We start from the raw sequence: 14,530 nt of genomic DNA on the forward strand, positions 1-14,530 counted from the left end.
CTAACAGCTGAAGTCCCAAAGAGCTGGACGCAGAACGCCCTGGCTATCACACTGAGGAAAGTCATTGCCAATTTACTGGTATTCCAGATAATTCCTTACCTCAACTTCCCCAGTCAAGTCTTTGTATTTGTCTCTGATGACGGGCAAAGCAGGCTTCTCACTTAGAGTGTTTGAACGATCTCTAAATGGCTGTTCCAAAACTGGCAAAGGCGAAGAGCGACTTATTTCTCTGTCACCTAGGCTTAAACTCCTTTTATGAGACCCTAAAAAGTCAGGATATAAACACATTATTTTTCTATTCATAAAGGCATGGACTATTTAAAATTAATAAAGTTGTAGCACTACTACTCCAGAACAACAAAGCCTCCTATTTACTCGGTGACTGGTGCAAATTTCCCTCGTTCCTCAATTCTTACAATTTTTGACACAAAATTGTTTTTTTCCCTCTAGAACGAGACCGGCTCCAAATGCACTAGAAATCAATGAGAAGAATCAGCTTGATTCCAGTAGCCTTTGGAATAATCTCCATTGGCTAATTTATAATTTGATTAGAAAAATCAGCCTTTGACAAGCACACGCACTATGAGGTTCCTTACCTTGAACAGACAGGTCAAAGGTAGCCAGTTCACTCTTGATCATTTCTTCACTGGACTTCACCTTGCCTTGGGAAGTTGCCACCAAGAAGTCAAACTTGCTGATTTTTGGCTTTTCACTCTGAAATTCTCCGAAGTCATCTGTAGATTCTCTTCGCAGTTCAGAAGAGATACCACTGGAAAGGAAGTCTGCCTCTTGATTTGTGTCAGCTGCTGCTGCTGCATCCTGTGCTTCTGATGAAGGTCTTGCAAAATCACCAAAGTCTCCAATGTCATCGTCACTTGGGCCGCTGGATGTTGGTCCAGAGTCTTTAAAGTTTGCAAAGGCTGCAAAGGAAACATCCTGTACAGCATCCTCGCTGGAAAAGGTTGTCACTTTGGAAACTGTTGTCATGGTAATGTTTTCTGAACTGCCAAACAAGGTCTCCTTCTTCTGAAGAACAGAAGTGGCTGCAGAGGATCCACTTCCTGAAGACTGGACAAAGGAGGAGAGCTTCTTGCCCTGATGAATGTCTTCTTTGTCGGACCAGTCATAGCTCGCCAGGCTGCTGACTGCAGACCCACTGTTATAGCTTCCAAATGGGGCACATTTTAAGTCATCTATATCTGAGAAAAACAAACCCCTACAATTAGAAGCTGAAGTTCAAACGTTAATCTCTCTGCTCTGTACAAAAACAATGGCAACTTGCTAAGAGTCTTAAAGAACTGCAAGAACACACACAGTGAACTGTTGTTTCAATGTTAAACTAGAGTTTCCACAAAAATAATCTGAAAAATACCTAAGCATTCCATTAAAAAAAAACCTCCATGTCCTCCATGTAATAAATGTAAGCCTTGACCTTTGAATATTGTCTTGCATTTTGAGCTGAAAGTCACCATCCCATTACGGATAGTGAACAAACACTAAAAAAAAAAATGTTTCTAGACAGTAGACTGCAGAGATCACCAGTTCAGTTTTCTGATGCGGGCTGCAGAATCTGCAATCAAAATGTAAACATGAGCAACTCAAACGTCTTATCACATGACTCCATCTTATCAAAACCAGCCACACAGAAAACTGGGCTACCTTTCCGATGAAGTACTAATACTCTTTAATTTTACACTCATACTTAATACAAATAACACATTAAAATGTGCTGCACGAATTTTTTGTAAAGAAATCCTGTGTAAGCTTATCACAGTTACTGCAGTGCTGCATGCCCAGCTCGTCAAACTCACAGGTTCCAGGAATGACGTGAATCTTGCGAAGATCATGTTTTAGCTTTTACAAACCATGTGTTTAAGTACAGAGAAAACCCAGTTATTCCGCAAAAAGCTCCAAACATGTACACTCACCTGGCAGTTACATGGGCCAATAGGTTCTTCGCAGTGCCAGGAGCAGGAATGAGACGCGGGCCTGGCTGCCTACATGAGAGCCAGCAAAGGAGCCCACGCAGCGACCGGGGCTGCCGGGCTTTGTTCGCTACTCATTCAACCCACCTTTCGCATTTAGATTGAGACTGATCCATAGCGAAGGCACTGAGAGCCAGGGGCTGGGTAGTTTTCATTAAAGAAGAAAAAAAAAAAAGCCCTACTATACTACATTTGGCATTTGTTTTCCAGCATTAACAACTGTCAGGTTGGATTAGACATTCAGCTGCTGCTCAGTGCCTACGGTCAACGGGCTCAAGGTAAAGCAAACCCCAACCAGAAAATATATTATCTTCGCATCGTCGTGGCTGGGGCTCTTCTGATAAACACTGTGATCTTAACCGGCTGGCAGGCAGCAACAGCAACTGGGTTTAACACAGCCAGGGTGGGAAGAAGCTGACTTTCCAGCTGCCCTCCGTATTCCATCTGGCCGCCCCCGCCTGAGGATGAAGCCATTTAACAAAACATTTCTGCCTTCGTTTGTTCATTTTACTGGAAGGGGAGAGCACACTATGCTTTAGGCTGCTTTCCAGCATGACCCACATACATGACTAATTAAAAAGTCCAACAAATATACAAAATAAGAGTTGAATGGCTACTACAACAACAGGCCCTGGCAAGGGGTCAGCGGGGCGCGGTGTGGCATCCATCAGATGTTCCTGAGGGCTGCTCTGCCCGCAGCTGCTGCGCTGGCACGTGACAGCATCTCAATAACAAACGTTAGCGCCTCGCGTATACACGGCAAGATTTCAAAGAGGCATTCGAATATTAAATTTGTAGAGCAAGCAGTTTACAGAAGGGTAAACAGGCGAGAGATTAAATCACCTGCTTGTGGCAAGACTGAATAGAACGAAGGCTCGGAGGTGAAAAGGAGCTGACTTGCAAGGGATCAGTAATTTATCACAAGAAACCACACCCTGTGCTCTCAAATACACGGTTTTGTTTAAAGAAGTTAAATGAAAGCTTCGCTAGCATTAAAGAGAATGCCAGAAACCCTCCAAAATGTTAGCCAACTGTAATTAATCTTGGGATCTTGAAATACCACGGTGCACCAGGCAACCTCTCTTTTTTCAATTTGTGTTGACTCCAAAACCCAGCAAAGATTTAAGCATCGCTATTGTTTCGGTGTTCAGGAAATGAAAAGAAAGAGTGATGATCCTACTGTGAAGATCTGCACAGTATTGTGAATGATTTCTTTGATAAACAGTAAGAGCCTGAGCTGGAAACGCAGCCTGAAGGACCCGGTTTGTGTACAGCTCCTGACCTGATCCTAGCTCAGGGGCAGGCAGCCGGCTCCGGTGGGAATCCTGAGCTCCCCCACACTTCGCCTGCAATCGATAGCTCACGGCAGGGCAGGCAGAACAGTACTTCAATGATTCACAAACTAAGATTCAAGATTCTCTACGTGAATTCACGCAGACACGAAACCCGTCTGCAGCGGTGCAAGAGATGAGATGTAATTCTGTGCATTCTATTCATTTGGATAGTTACGAAACAATTACTCTGGTGAATAAACTTTCCTAAGAGTATTACATTACAGGAAAAATACCGTATTCGGAGACAAAGTGTTTACAGCCAAGGTAGTTCTACAACAATTTACTGCAAAGTATGAAAAATAAGACTGTACGTGTAACTGTCCATAACCCAAGGTAAGATAGCTTGTGTAAGAATTGTTACGCTACTGCAAAAACCCCAACATTTTGCTGTGCCGTGCACCGTGCTTCGTAGAATCATTTGCCACAATTTAGAAGTTTTCGAATAGAGGAAGTAAAATCGTAACCTCCGTCACAGCTACGGCACAACAAGAGGCGTAGCTGAGCTCTCGGCACGCTTGCTGCGTGCCCAAGAGGCAGCAGAACAACTCGCCACCAGACTACTAAGCAAAGCAGCAGTTCACATGTGAGATCTTCATGATGTGGGTATCTTTATTAGTGGCAAAAACATTGTTTTACTAAGCAGTGTTAAGAACAGCTCCTCCAACAGCCTTTTTCTTAAAGGCCACAGACAGGTGTAACGAATAAAAAAAACTCCAGTGACAATGTCGCCGTTCTGGCCTCCGATGAAATAAAAGCTGCATTTTGCCCGTATGGCAATGCAAAAATTTAAAAGATGCACGTGTATCAGTAACGATTTTTTTCAAAGCAAAAGATGACAAAGTGGAAAAAAGTGAATTAGTTCTAACTAAGCATCACACTTAGCAAAGACGGATGCCACGGAGCCACCGCTATTTCCTCCTGGAGGGCACTTTGAATAAGAACAGAATCTGAACTCATGAGAAGCATCAGCTTTTATCCAAAAAACAAGCAAAGACTAAATTTATTCAAAATTCTCCGAAAATGCTTTGTTTTGGGGATATGCAGTATTTTTTTGTAAGGTAAAAGTGATTTCTTAGCATTTTTTGGAAAGCACACAGCAAATTCCCTGTTGAAGCAGGGCCAATCTTGAACTGATCAGGCGTCAGGAATCCTATAATCCTACCACAAGAGATTTATCAATAGATTTCAGTGAAATATATCGTCATAAAACTGTATTCCTCAGTAATCTCAGTAGCAATTCTGTGGTATCTTTCAAAAATGACACAAGAGATTGGAGTTTAGGTTTTTTACAAGGCTCTCCCTCCCAACAGAGTTGAAGCCACGCGTCATTAGCACCGTCAGCTTCGCACTGGTGAGACCACGAAACACACTCCAGATTAAATACACTGCTTACAGATTCTCAGACCACTTATTGGTGAGGGCAGGGTGGGATGGGTGCCTGCACGTCTGTAAAAATCAAAATCAGATCCGTTCAAATATCACATAACCACACCTTTTTTTCCTTAAAAATATTTTCTAGTGGACCAAGAATGGAAAAAAAAAAAATCTTCAACAGCGTCACGCTGAAGCGCAGTAAGTTTCTGAAAGCTTTAGAAACCAAACCCAATTTGTATTTCTTCCAAAGCAAAAAGGTTTGAAATATTTGCCATTTCCCTTCCATCCACTGTAAGCTACCAAGCGCACAGTCCAACCTGCCCGATCGTCACCTGGGGACAGCCTCAGCCACATGCGCCAGCCACGCAGCCGCTGGAGAGGGGCAGGGCGGCAGCTGCCGAGGAACGTACAGGAGAGCACTGACCCAGGATGAAATACAGTTAAAACACCGCTTCCCAGCGTTATCTCATCTACAGGAAAACTTGACATCCTTCATTTGAGCCAACTATAACAATCTATTTCAGCTACCGAGCATGAAGTTATGGCTGGAGGCAATTTACAAGCTGGAGCCTTCAATGTCAACAGTTTAATCATTTAAGGAAAACCCTTGACAGCACCCGTGATATTCTAAAGAAAACTGAAAAGGACAATTCAGAAGACTGTAACATATTTAGTGTTTTTAACCAACATAAGAGGCTTTCAAGATTTTATATTTTGGTTTCTATTAAATGCTGATGAATAAATACAACTCTCGTGTCATTTTTTTTGGTTGCTAGGGTGACGCAGGTGGTAGCTAGTTCTGTTCCTGGTGGAGCAGCATCAACCCACCAAAACCAGAGCTGTTACATCGGGAACGTCACCAGCAGCCCGAGTGAGACATCCAGAGACAGGACGGGGACAGGCATCACCTCCTCACCGCTTCCAGGGGGCTTCACCCGAGAAAGGCAGAGATGACACCGGAAGAACACAGAGGCTTGTAAGCACTGCTGCTGTCCGTGTCAATCAGAAAATTTCAAAGCCCATTTCTCAGTCGGTGAAGTCTGGAAGAGCGCTAATGATAAGGGAGTTACTCCAATTTGCTTTCAATGAAGAATGGCAGTACCTAGCGCGGCCAAGGTGGAAACCATTGAGAACGCTGACTATAAGATAAATTAAATGAAGGAAAAGGAGAGAAAAGCCTTCAAACCTCATGGAATTAAAGAACGTGCTGATTATTTTTTAATTATCGTGATAAACAACGTCTCACAGCAGAATAAAGACCCCCTGAGCTCGCACTGGAAGCGCAGAGACGGCCCAGCTCCATCCCGAGCTCAGCGTGGAAGGCATTCCGAAAACACGTACGCACCTCCGCTGTTAGAGGCCTTCGCGGGACAAATAAGTGTTGTTACGCTCTTTTATTTGCAGAATTATACTCAATGAGAGCAAGTGAGTGAATTTGACTGTCAAGTCTGGACAAAAATGTAATAAAGTAGAGTACCCTCCTCCAGGTATGATTAACTGAACAAATACTAACAGCACAAGCCCTGCAGAATTAAGTCTCTCAGGTTTATGTTTAAGTCTTCAGTTTAAAAAGCTTTAGGGCTAGGCATAACCTACTGGTTCTCCAGAATGAAACAGGGGTGCTGTTTGGGGTTTTTTCTTTTTTTTTTTTTCTTTTTTTTTTCTTTTAAAGTCTGAAGTCTATCAAGATTGGTGTGAAGAAGAAAAAATATATTCTGGTTTCTGGTCTGGCTTTTGCTGTTGTGGCAAGGAAATACAAAAAAAAACCAAAACAGTTTGCACTGGTGTAATGCCTTAACTTCATGTCACATCTCTCTTATTTTTAGTTTTTTACCTTGTCTGCTGATGTGACATTAATCTCGAACTGTTAGCGGCCTGGGATTTTGAGGAATTCGAAATGACATAATTACATGACACAAATTTGCAGCTGTCATTCGCATTTGAAAGCTGCAGTATTTAGTAAGCCAGGAGTTCCCAAACAGAAAAAGGAAGCAGGGCCCTTTACTTTAAGGTACTGATTAACTCACTCTAGATTAGCTAAATAAATATCAGAATACTGTTTAATGGGCTCCTGCTCATAAAGGCCTAGATAGCGACACATTTTCCAGTTGGTCACCTTCACAAAGGCGTATCGTAGCCTTGTCTGGCAGCAGGGAAATCCAGGTGGGAGACAACAGGACGGAGAAAACAGCGTTTGTCTGAACTACCACCACGCCCTCAAAACTCACAGAAACAACCCTGCCATCCACACCTCTCCTCTATTCAATCCCTCTCAAAAACAGCTCTTGTGGAAAACATTACGTGGCCTGGCATGTAAAGTTTCAGAAGCGCGCAGGGAGCGAGGTCAAAGCACTGGAAGAGGAGAAGCTCACCCACACGCTGCTCTGCAAGAGAAAGGCACCCAACAGCTGGAGGGGATACTATAACTTTAAACTTTGTCTTTTTCAGGAAAAGAGAGATGCAACAAATCACACACATCCCCACATTTTCAAAATATGCCAAGATAATATTTATTAACACAGCAGGACTTACAGATCACAAAAGATAGTGATACACAGGAGCTCATAAGGGCGTTATCGGAAGAAAGCATGCAGGTCAATACTTGCAGAAGAGAGATATCAAAGCAGATCTGAGAAGGCACATTCACACAGGAAATGTTTAGTTGAAATCAGACATTAGAAAAGCAGCAAAAAACCTGAAGTTGATTAAAATATACAGAGATCTCCAATAATGCCAAAGGAAAAGGTACTTTACAGATTTGTAAGTGCAGCAAATGGATAACCCTTTGAGAATACCCGGCCAGGGTACGCTCGCGCTGCAGCGTTCGGCAGGACGCAGAACAAATTAGGTTCACGTAAGGTGACTAGGCGCTAATTAAAATGCTTTCGTCTTGGAGTGAAACGTAAATTTGGTTTAAAAGAAGCAGCCTGGTTGAAACTAACAGCATGCAGCCAGTGCTCAAAGGGTTATACAAAGTAAATGCAAGAGAAATCAGGCAACATTAGTAAAATCTACCTTCCACACAAAGAATCATAGCAAAGTTTAAAGAGACAGTATCCCCTTTGGAGAGAGCAAAGCTGAAAACCTTTCTTCCCCCAGAGACCAAAGTCTGTCGTACGGGAAGCGACTCAATGGTTTCTTTCTAACTCCCAGCATAAGCAACCTACCTGCCCATATCGGGAAGCTATGCAAGGTGAAAGCTCACTAGCCAAAGGATAAAGACCTCTGTATCGATACGTCAGAAAAGCCAGATCATTTACCAGCCCCTCTGTCCCGCTGCTGTTTCACCGGAGATGTCAGCACGGTGCTTGCAAACGTGCCGTCCCCAGTGACTGGTCTCCCACGTCTCAGCAGTGAGGATGGCAAAGGGATACTGTCCCTTTTTGACATTAGTTTTACAGAGCGAAGAAAATTAAGAGGGGGGGGAAAAAAAGTCTGTTTTTTAACTTACGTAAACTGGAAAAAAAAGACTTGAACATCAGCAGTTCATAGCTTGAAACGCATCAAACATTCATAAAGGAACACATGAGCACAGAAATATTTGTAACAGATCGGCCAGGGCAGGCTCCGCTACGAGACTCAGAGTTAAATGGAGCAAAACTCTCCCTGTGGAAAAACATCTAGCTTGGCACCATAGGAGAATACAGACTTGTTTAAGTTTAATAAAAATAGCTTCTAATTAATACTTCAGAGTTCAAAAGTTTAGCAAGAAGCACATGATCGACTAACCCCTCTAAACCAAAAAAGTCTTTCCTGCCACAAATGGCAATTATTAATCACTGATTTCTGTGGCAAAAGCTCACATCCTGTAGAAGAGCTACATAAGTCAAACTACCACCAAAAGAGGCTAGAAAAATATTAGGAAAAAGTGCTTTCAAAACCAAAGTAAACATTCAAGAATACACTGTAGGTGCTACGTTTTTGACAGCTCACTCAACTTGGAATTTTACCAAGCAGTAATATGAAAATTAAATGTCTTTGCTAATAAATTATTCCTGATATTTTGTACCCTGTTATAGAGTATCTTCCATGTCAAAGTTGCCAACTTAATTCTCTCCCCTACCTAAAAATATCATATAATGCAAAATTACAGTACTGTATATTTTCTCTACCCACATCTGCAAAAACGGAAGAAGTATTTCGTATGGAAATAACCAATTCTTGCAGTAACAGCTTTTACATTTACAGTTTGTATGCCCCTCCTCGTTCAGAAAATACTTGTTGCTAGAACACAGTAATGGTTCCCGTATTGTTGAAGGCCACAGAACATTTAACTACGTCTTCTCTTGCTATGTACACGTGAAAAGAAAAAGCAGGACACTTGGGAAATTTGTTTTATGACACGCAATCAGATCAGAGATGGTCAATCACTCTCTCAGGAGTACTTTCATCAGGGGAAATTAAAGAAGGTGGAAACCTGATAAGGATAAAGTAAAAGTCCCGTAGTTTTAAATTTAGGTCCAAAAGCTATCAGTCACAAGACTAGCATTGACAGGCCCTTCGCACATTATTCCAGCGAGGGTTTTAACTCTAAAAGCGTATGCAATACTTCTACTCGCAGTCCTGCAAAATCCTGGCTACACAGCCTAAGCCCCACTGTAAGGGGAATATACTGGTGGTGTTGATGAGACAGCTTTTCATTAACAGCACAAATTAGTGTTCTGTCCACCCTTTTAGCAGCACAGAGCGGGTTAAGTCCCCAAGCCAAATGCTTTGTTGAAACCAAGAGATTACAGTGAGACGCTCTGCCATTCGTCTTGCTAATACAAATGGAATGACATTGTTTGCATTAGGAAATTTTCCACTCGTATCCCCTAAGTGACAATAGCTAACAGGTACCAGTAATAGATGTTGGCAGATCTCAAAAATAAACTGGCATGGAGTTCGAATTGTTCAATCTATTTATAGTCTGCTAAGACAAAAAATAAACACTGTCCTGCTAAGGGGCTGTTGGCTAGCAGGTGCACAGATTTAGAAGCCTTTCACCTCCGAAAGACTAGTGCATAATACTGTAATTTAGCACACAGAACACTGACATCTCCATCACCTACGTTACCAGAGCAATCTAACCAGTTCCTCACCTGCTGCTGGTGGATGCTGGCCACTAACTGTTGGCAAATCCAAAGAGCTATCAGACATGACATGCTTAAGATCTCCTCCCACATCAGCCAGTTTCATGTCAAACTGGACAGACAGCGCATCTTCAGAATCCTCCTTGCCAACACTGCTGCCGCCAATAGAAGGGAGATCCAGAGACTTCACCGAAGCGGAGTCTTCTTTGGCCTGCTTGAAAGCTGCGACTTTGTCCACCAGGGACTTATCTGCGGCGTTGCACGTGGAAGAAAACTTGTTAGAGTGAAAGTCGGCAAAATCGTCATCGCTCTTCGCTGAAGAAAGAGTGTTGTCCTTCGCCTCCTCAAAGCCTGCTCCGGAGCCTTCCAGAGAAAGCTGTTTGAAGATATCGTATTTGGTGGGTGTAGCAGTGGTGGCAGAGCTCTGCCGACTCTTCACCATGCTGGCAGATGAGCCAGACTGAGGAACAGGACTGGCCTCTAGCTTAAGTGCATTGTATTTGTCATCTGGTTTTTGTTCGGAAAATCCACTGCTATTGTTGAAAGCCATAAAATCTGCAAAGTCATCTTGTCCACTGGCTGATGCACAATTAGAAAATTCCCCAAAAAGGTTGAACTCTCCAAACTCATCAGCTAAGCTTGAACTTTTGCTGGGTGCTGGTTGGGCAGTGGTAGATGGAAGGGGTGGTGGAGGAAAGGAGCCTGGTTTTGAAGTATTAAACGCAGGTGGAAAGGATGGCTGCTTGTTTTCTCCAGGAGAGGAAAAGAGATCCAAGTCTGCTAGATTCAAAGAGGTCTTTGCTTGTGTTTGCTGTTTTGACTGAACAGGCAGAGAAGGGAAGGATGCAGGGAAAGTTTTGTCTTTTGTAGGTGGCTCTAATGGTGAGATACTGTCAGCGGTTTTAAAATCTGTGAAACCATCATCAGCTCCTGCAGGCTTGAATTCTGCAAGGTTATCTCCTGAGAATAAAAACAACGAAAGAACAATAACAAGTCACTGCAGTGACAACAAATACATCATACTCACACCATGCAAGCAAGCAAATTATTTCATGCAATGTCAGAAGTTTTTATGCAGACTATTTAAATTAAGACCTCAGGACGCACGTAGAACTGCAAACTCAACTTCTATGAACCACACAAGTTTCAAGGTCAGCAATTCTAATGTTCACTCCAACAAACGCTTAACTCTTTCAAACAGCCTCAAAGTCATATTCAATTCCCTTTACATGAAGTTATTATCAAAACACACCACGACCAATAGATTGAAAAGGTGGTCAGTACTGTCTCGTTCAGCTTCCTCGTAAGTTTTTTCCCACCTCATCCTTCCCATATTTGCCAAGCAAACGTAACCTTGAATTTCACTTACACCGATATAGTATCGACCTTCTTACAGAAGCAATTCTTCCCCTCCCTCCCTTCAAAATATTGCCCCAGTTTCCTCACAGGGCATCAGCAAAGGGTTGAGAAAAAAGCAACAAGCGGACTTGCCTGGCGGCCGAAGGTACTTTTGAAAAAAGCTCACTTGAAAGACGGCGGCCAGCCAACAAGCCCATCTGGCTGGGCACAACTGGGAACCCAACGGGTGGGAGACACAAAGCCCCAAAGAGAAAAGAGTGCAAGGCTGTGATCCTAACACGTTCGTTTGGAACATTTTTAAGCTCTCATTTTAATCTATCACGTTTTCCTCTGCCAGGCTCACCCAAACATACTATAGTGCTACGTGATCAGAACTTCAGTAAACGCAATATAACTCAGGCATGTTCCAGCTTCTGCTAAGACGGATTCCAGTTTTACTGGGAAGCTTGGAGACAGACTTTCACAGGAAAGTGAGCATGGTTAATCCTAAGATGTGCAGATCTCCAGTTCAGCTACATACTGAACATAAGATAGTGCTCTGTAAGAATTATAATTTAAACCTGATTAAACATTAGGTAACAATGTTTTAATTGAATTTACATTAAACATTTTGGTGTACTAATTTTATCAGTTTCTTCCTGTTCATATATAACTATTTTTTTATAAAGCAATTTATTTTGAACATGAAAAACGTTGAGTTGTTTAACCCATTCACCAGCATGTATGTACTTAGACTAGTTGTAGTTTTAAAGCATCGATGCATACAATTGCGCAATAAACAGATTTTAGAAGCACACCATCAACCTTTAATTCTTAAGCTACCACAGTGCCATACTTCAAATTAGTTTAACCAAGATTTAAAAGAATACTCCTCATGATGGTAGTAAAGGACCATGACTATACCTGACCTATTCTTCCATTCTCCCTCCCCTCCAAATCAATTCCTTGGCCCAACAACAATATAAATATTTGGGAAATTGCTAGCCATTGATCAAAACTACAACACCACAGCAAACTAAACTTACTGATGAATCGCAAACTTTTCCATTAGAAATGCAAGCTGGTGAAAGGGTTAAGAGTGGTCAGACCTGGACAGCAGGCAAATACAGCAATTTTCTATATTTTAGAACATGTACAGTAAGAGATAAAATGTTATTTAATTTCATTGCATGCATTTAATCCTGAAGAGGTACTGAGCATGAGAACCTCACAAAACATTACAAGAGTTTCAGAAGCTCAGTATCTGGAAAAAAAAAAAAAAAAAAAAAAAAAAAAAAAAGATTTCCATCTCTGAAGAATAAGGAGTAGGGGTGAACTCAGGTAAGCAGGTTTATCCTGAAATCTATAAAGTTGTCTTCTAATAATGAAACAACATGCTGGGTACAACATAACTCTGCAGTCAGGTTAATTTAGCAATATGTTTATCTTCTGATCTCTCTACCGAAAATATGCAAAAGTTACTAGGGATTTTTTTCCCCATCTGATTAAGAAGATGAGATTACCACTTATATTGCATAAATGAGCTGGACACACACGGTTCTGGAAAAGGCTTCGGGAGGCTCTGCTTTTCTGATTACCAAGATGTTGCACCTCAGATGCCATCTAGGTTTTACTTTTCCCAACAAAAACAGTTAAACACACATTTCAAAATAAATGATCAATTCATTCTTAGAGCACCAGAGCCCATAAAAAGTTTAAATTCTGCCCTAACAATAGAAAAAAGTCACAATTTCATCCAGAAGCATCTTATCTCTTGTAAGAACACATGATTCCTTACTTAAAATGAACAGTTTCCAACCATATCACTATTTAAAAAAAAAAAACAAAACTTGGAAGCATCCAAAAGAGATGCCAGCCTTCTAGAAGCACAATTTGTAGATTGTTCCAATAGTATATTGTACTATTTTTTCAGGATACTTTCTGCTAAGCTGGTCAGAGGAGCAGAAGTGCCATTTTTCTAGAATTCTAGCACTGGAAATTCTGCAGCTCATAGAGAATCACTTTAAAAAAAAATTACACAAGTATGTTAAAACCATTCCAAAAAAACCACACTGCTTACCTAAGTATTTGCTCTCCGATGGTTGTTCTAATTCACGGAAAGCGCTATACTTGTCTCCACAATCTAGTGAATGCCAGAAAAGAATTAAACTTACATAAAGATCTTATGAACTTACATTGTAAATGTTACAGTAGCATAATTCCTCTGATTTTTTATATTAACATTTTCTCAATGCCAAAAACAAGATATATGAAATATTGCAATCAATTGCTCAAAGGGGTTGTATATTTTTCCTTTTACCTCCAAAAGCAGCTGTACTTTCAGAAGGCTTCTCAGCTGCAATTCCTTTAAACACAGCATACTTATCAGCTGATGGGAGCGTCTTATTACCTGGGAGTGGCATTAGTAAAGAAGGAACACTGAAAACAAAAGAGAGAAAAGCTAAGTTCCTTAATTTATCCATGAGAAATCTACGTTTCCAGGTTTTATTTAAAGGAGCCTCTTATTGTGACTACACAATTTGGATCACTAAACCTAAGCCTGTACCCTAAAGAGTTCTCAGTCAGAAATCTGATGTGAACCACTTCAACATCTATCAGGAATAAGAGCACGCAAACAGGCAGCTGAGTAACTGGCGGGTGAATTCAGACTTTACCTCACCTAATCATAATTCTTTAGGTCAAAAGTCAGTTTTCACCCTTCTTGATTTTAATTTGTAGCAAAACATCAACCAAACACTCCAGAACTTCACAGCACGGGAATTCTAAGCACACAGACATACCCCAGGACTCACCGCTGTTTAATTTATCACTTTGCCCAGAGCATAAGGACAACTCTCCCTGACAGAACTAGATACAGTAAAGAGTGAAAACCCCATGAGATTTTGCCAGCTCCACACTTTCCAATTATCTGCTTTTGATTATATTTCATTACATATTGCAAAACTAAGAGAATAAAGTAGAGCCACCGTTCAAAAGGAAGGAAAAGATAACTTTGAATTTCTGTCATCCTAAATCAGCGAGTTTAGGTAGCTATCTAGTCAGCAAAACAAGGATTAGTCCACAGTCACACAAGGAATTTTTTTTGCACATAAACACACTCTACTTTATACAGTAAAACTGCCATAAAAACCCAACACCACGTTAGCAACTGCTGCAAGATTTAGAAGACGTTCTGCGCGAGCTCTGCTTGCCCTCCACGCAAGCCCCCTTATCAGACCTTGGCAGCTCTACAGAACAACATCCTTTACATACGAATGACGTGTTTTACCGCTAGTTTATGGCATTCAATGCCATGCACATTGAAAACATGAATGAATTTCCATGGTGTTCTTCAGTCTGAAGCAAGAATCTTTCCAGAGCCATTTAAATCTCCTTATCAGCAGCCTACAAGCAACACACAAGCCTA

General features: G+C 41.5%; 1 protein-coding gene across 3 annotated transcripts in view; it reads right to left on the minus strand.

Annotated features, from left to right (window-relative positions):
• The window catches only part of SYNRG (synergin gamma), a 42,881-nt gene that overhangs the window by 9,634 nt on the left and 18,717 nt on the right, over window positions 1–14,530 (minus strand). For all 3 annotated transcript variants that reach the window (XM_086762740.1, XM_086762739.1, XM_086762738.1), the window contains 5 exons: window positions 13,424–13,542; window positions 13,184–13,246; window positions 9,775–10,725; window positions 597–1,199; window positions 100–263 (listed from right to left, as the gene is read on the minus strand). In XM_086762740.1, the coding sequence (XP_086618866.1) occupies window positions 100–263; window positions 597–1,199; window positions 9,775–10,725; window positions 13,184–13,246; window positions 13,424–13,542 (1,900 nt within the window). The remainder of the gene's footprint in view (window positions 1–99; window positions 264–596; window positions 1,200–9,774; window positions 10,726–13,183; window positions 13,247–13,423; window positions 13,543–14,530) is intronic.

The sequence above is a fragment of the Chlamydotis macqueenii genome, chromosome 19 (assembly GCF_036417535.1).
Source record: "Chlamydotis macqueenii isolate bChlMac1 chromosome 19, bChlMac1.mat, whole genome shotgun sequence".
NCBI classification, from domain to species: domain Eukaryota; kingdom Metazoa; phylum Chordata; class Aves; order Otidiformes; family Otididae; genus Chlamydotis; species Chlamydotis macqueenii.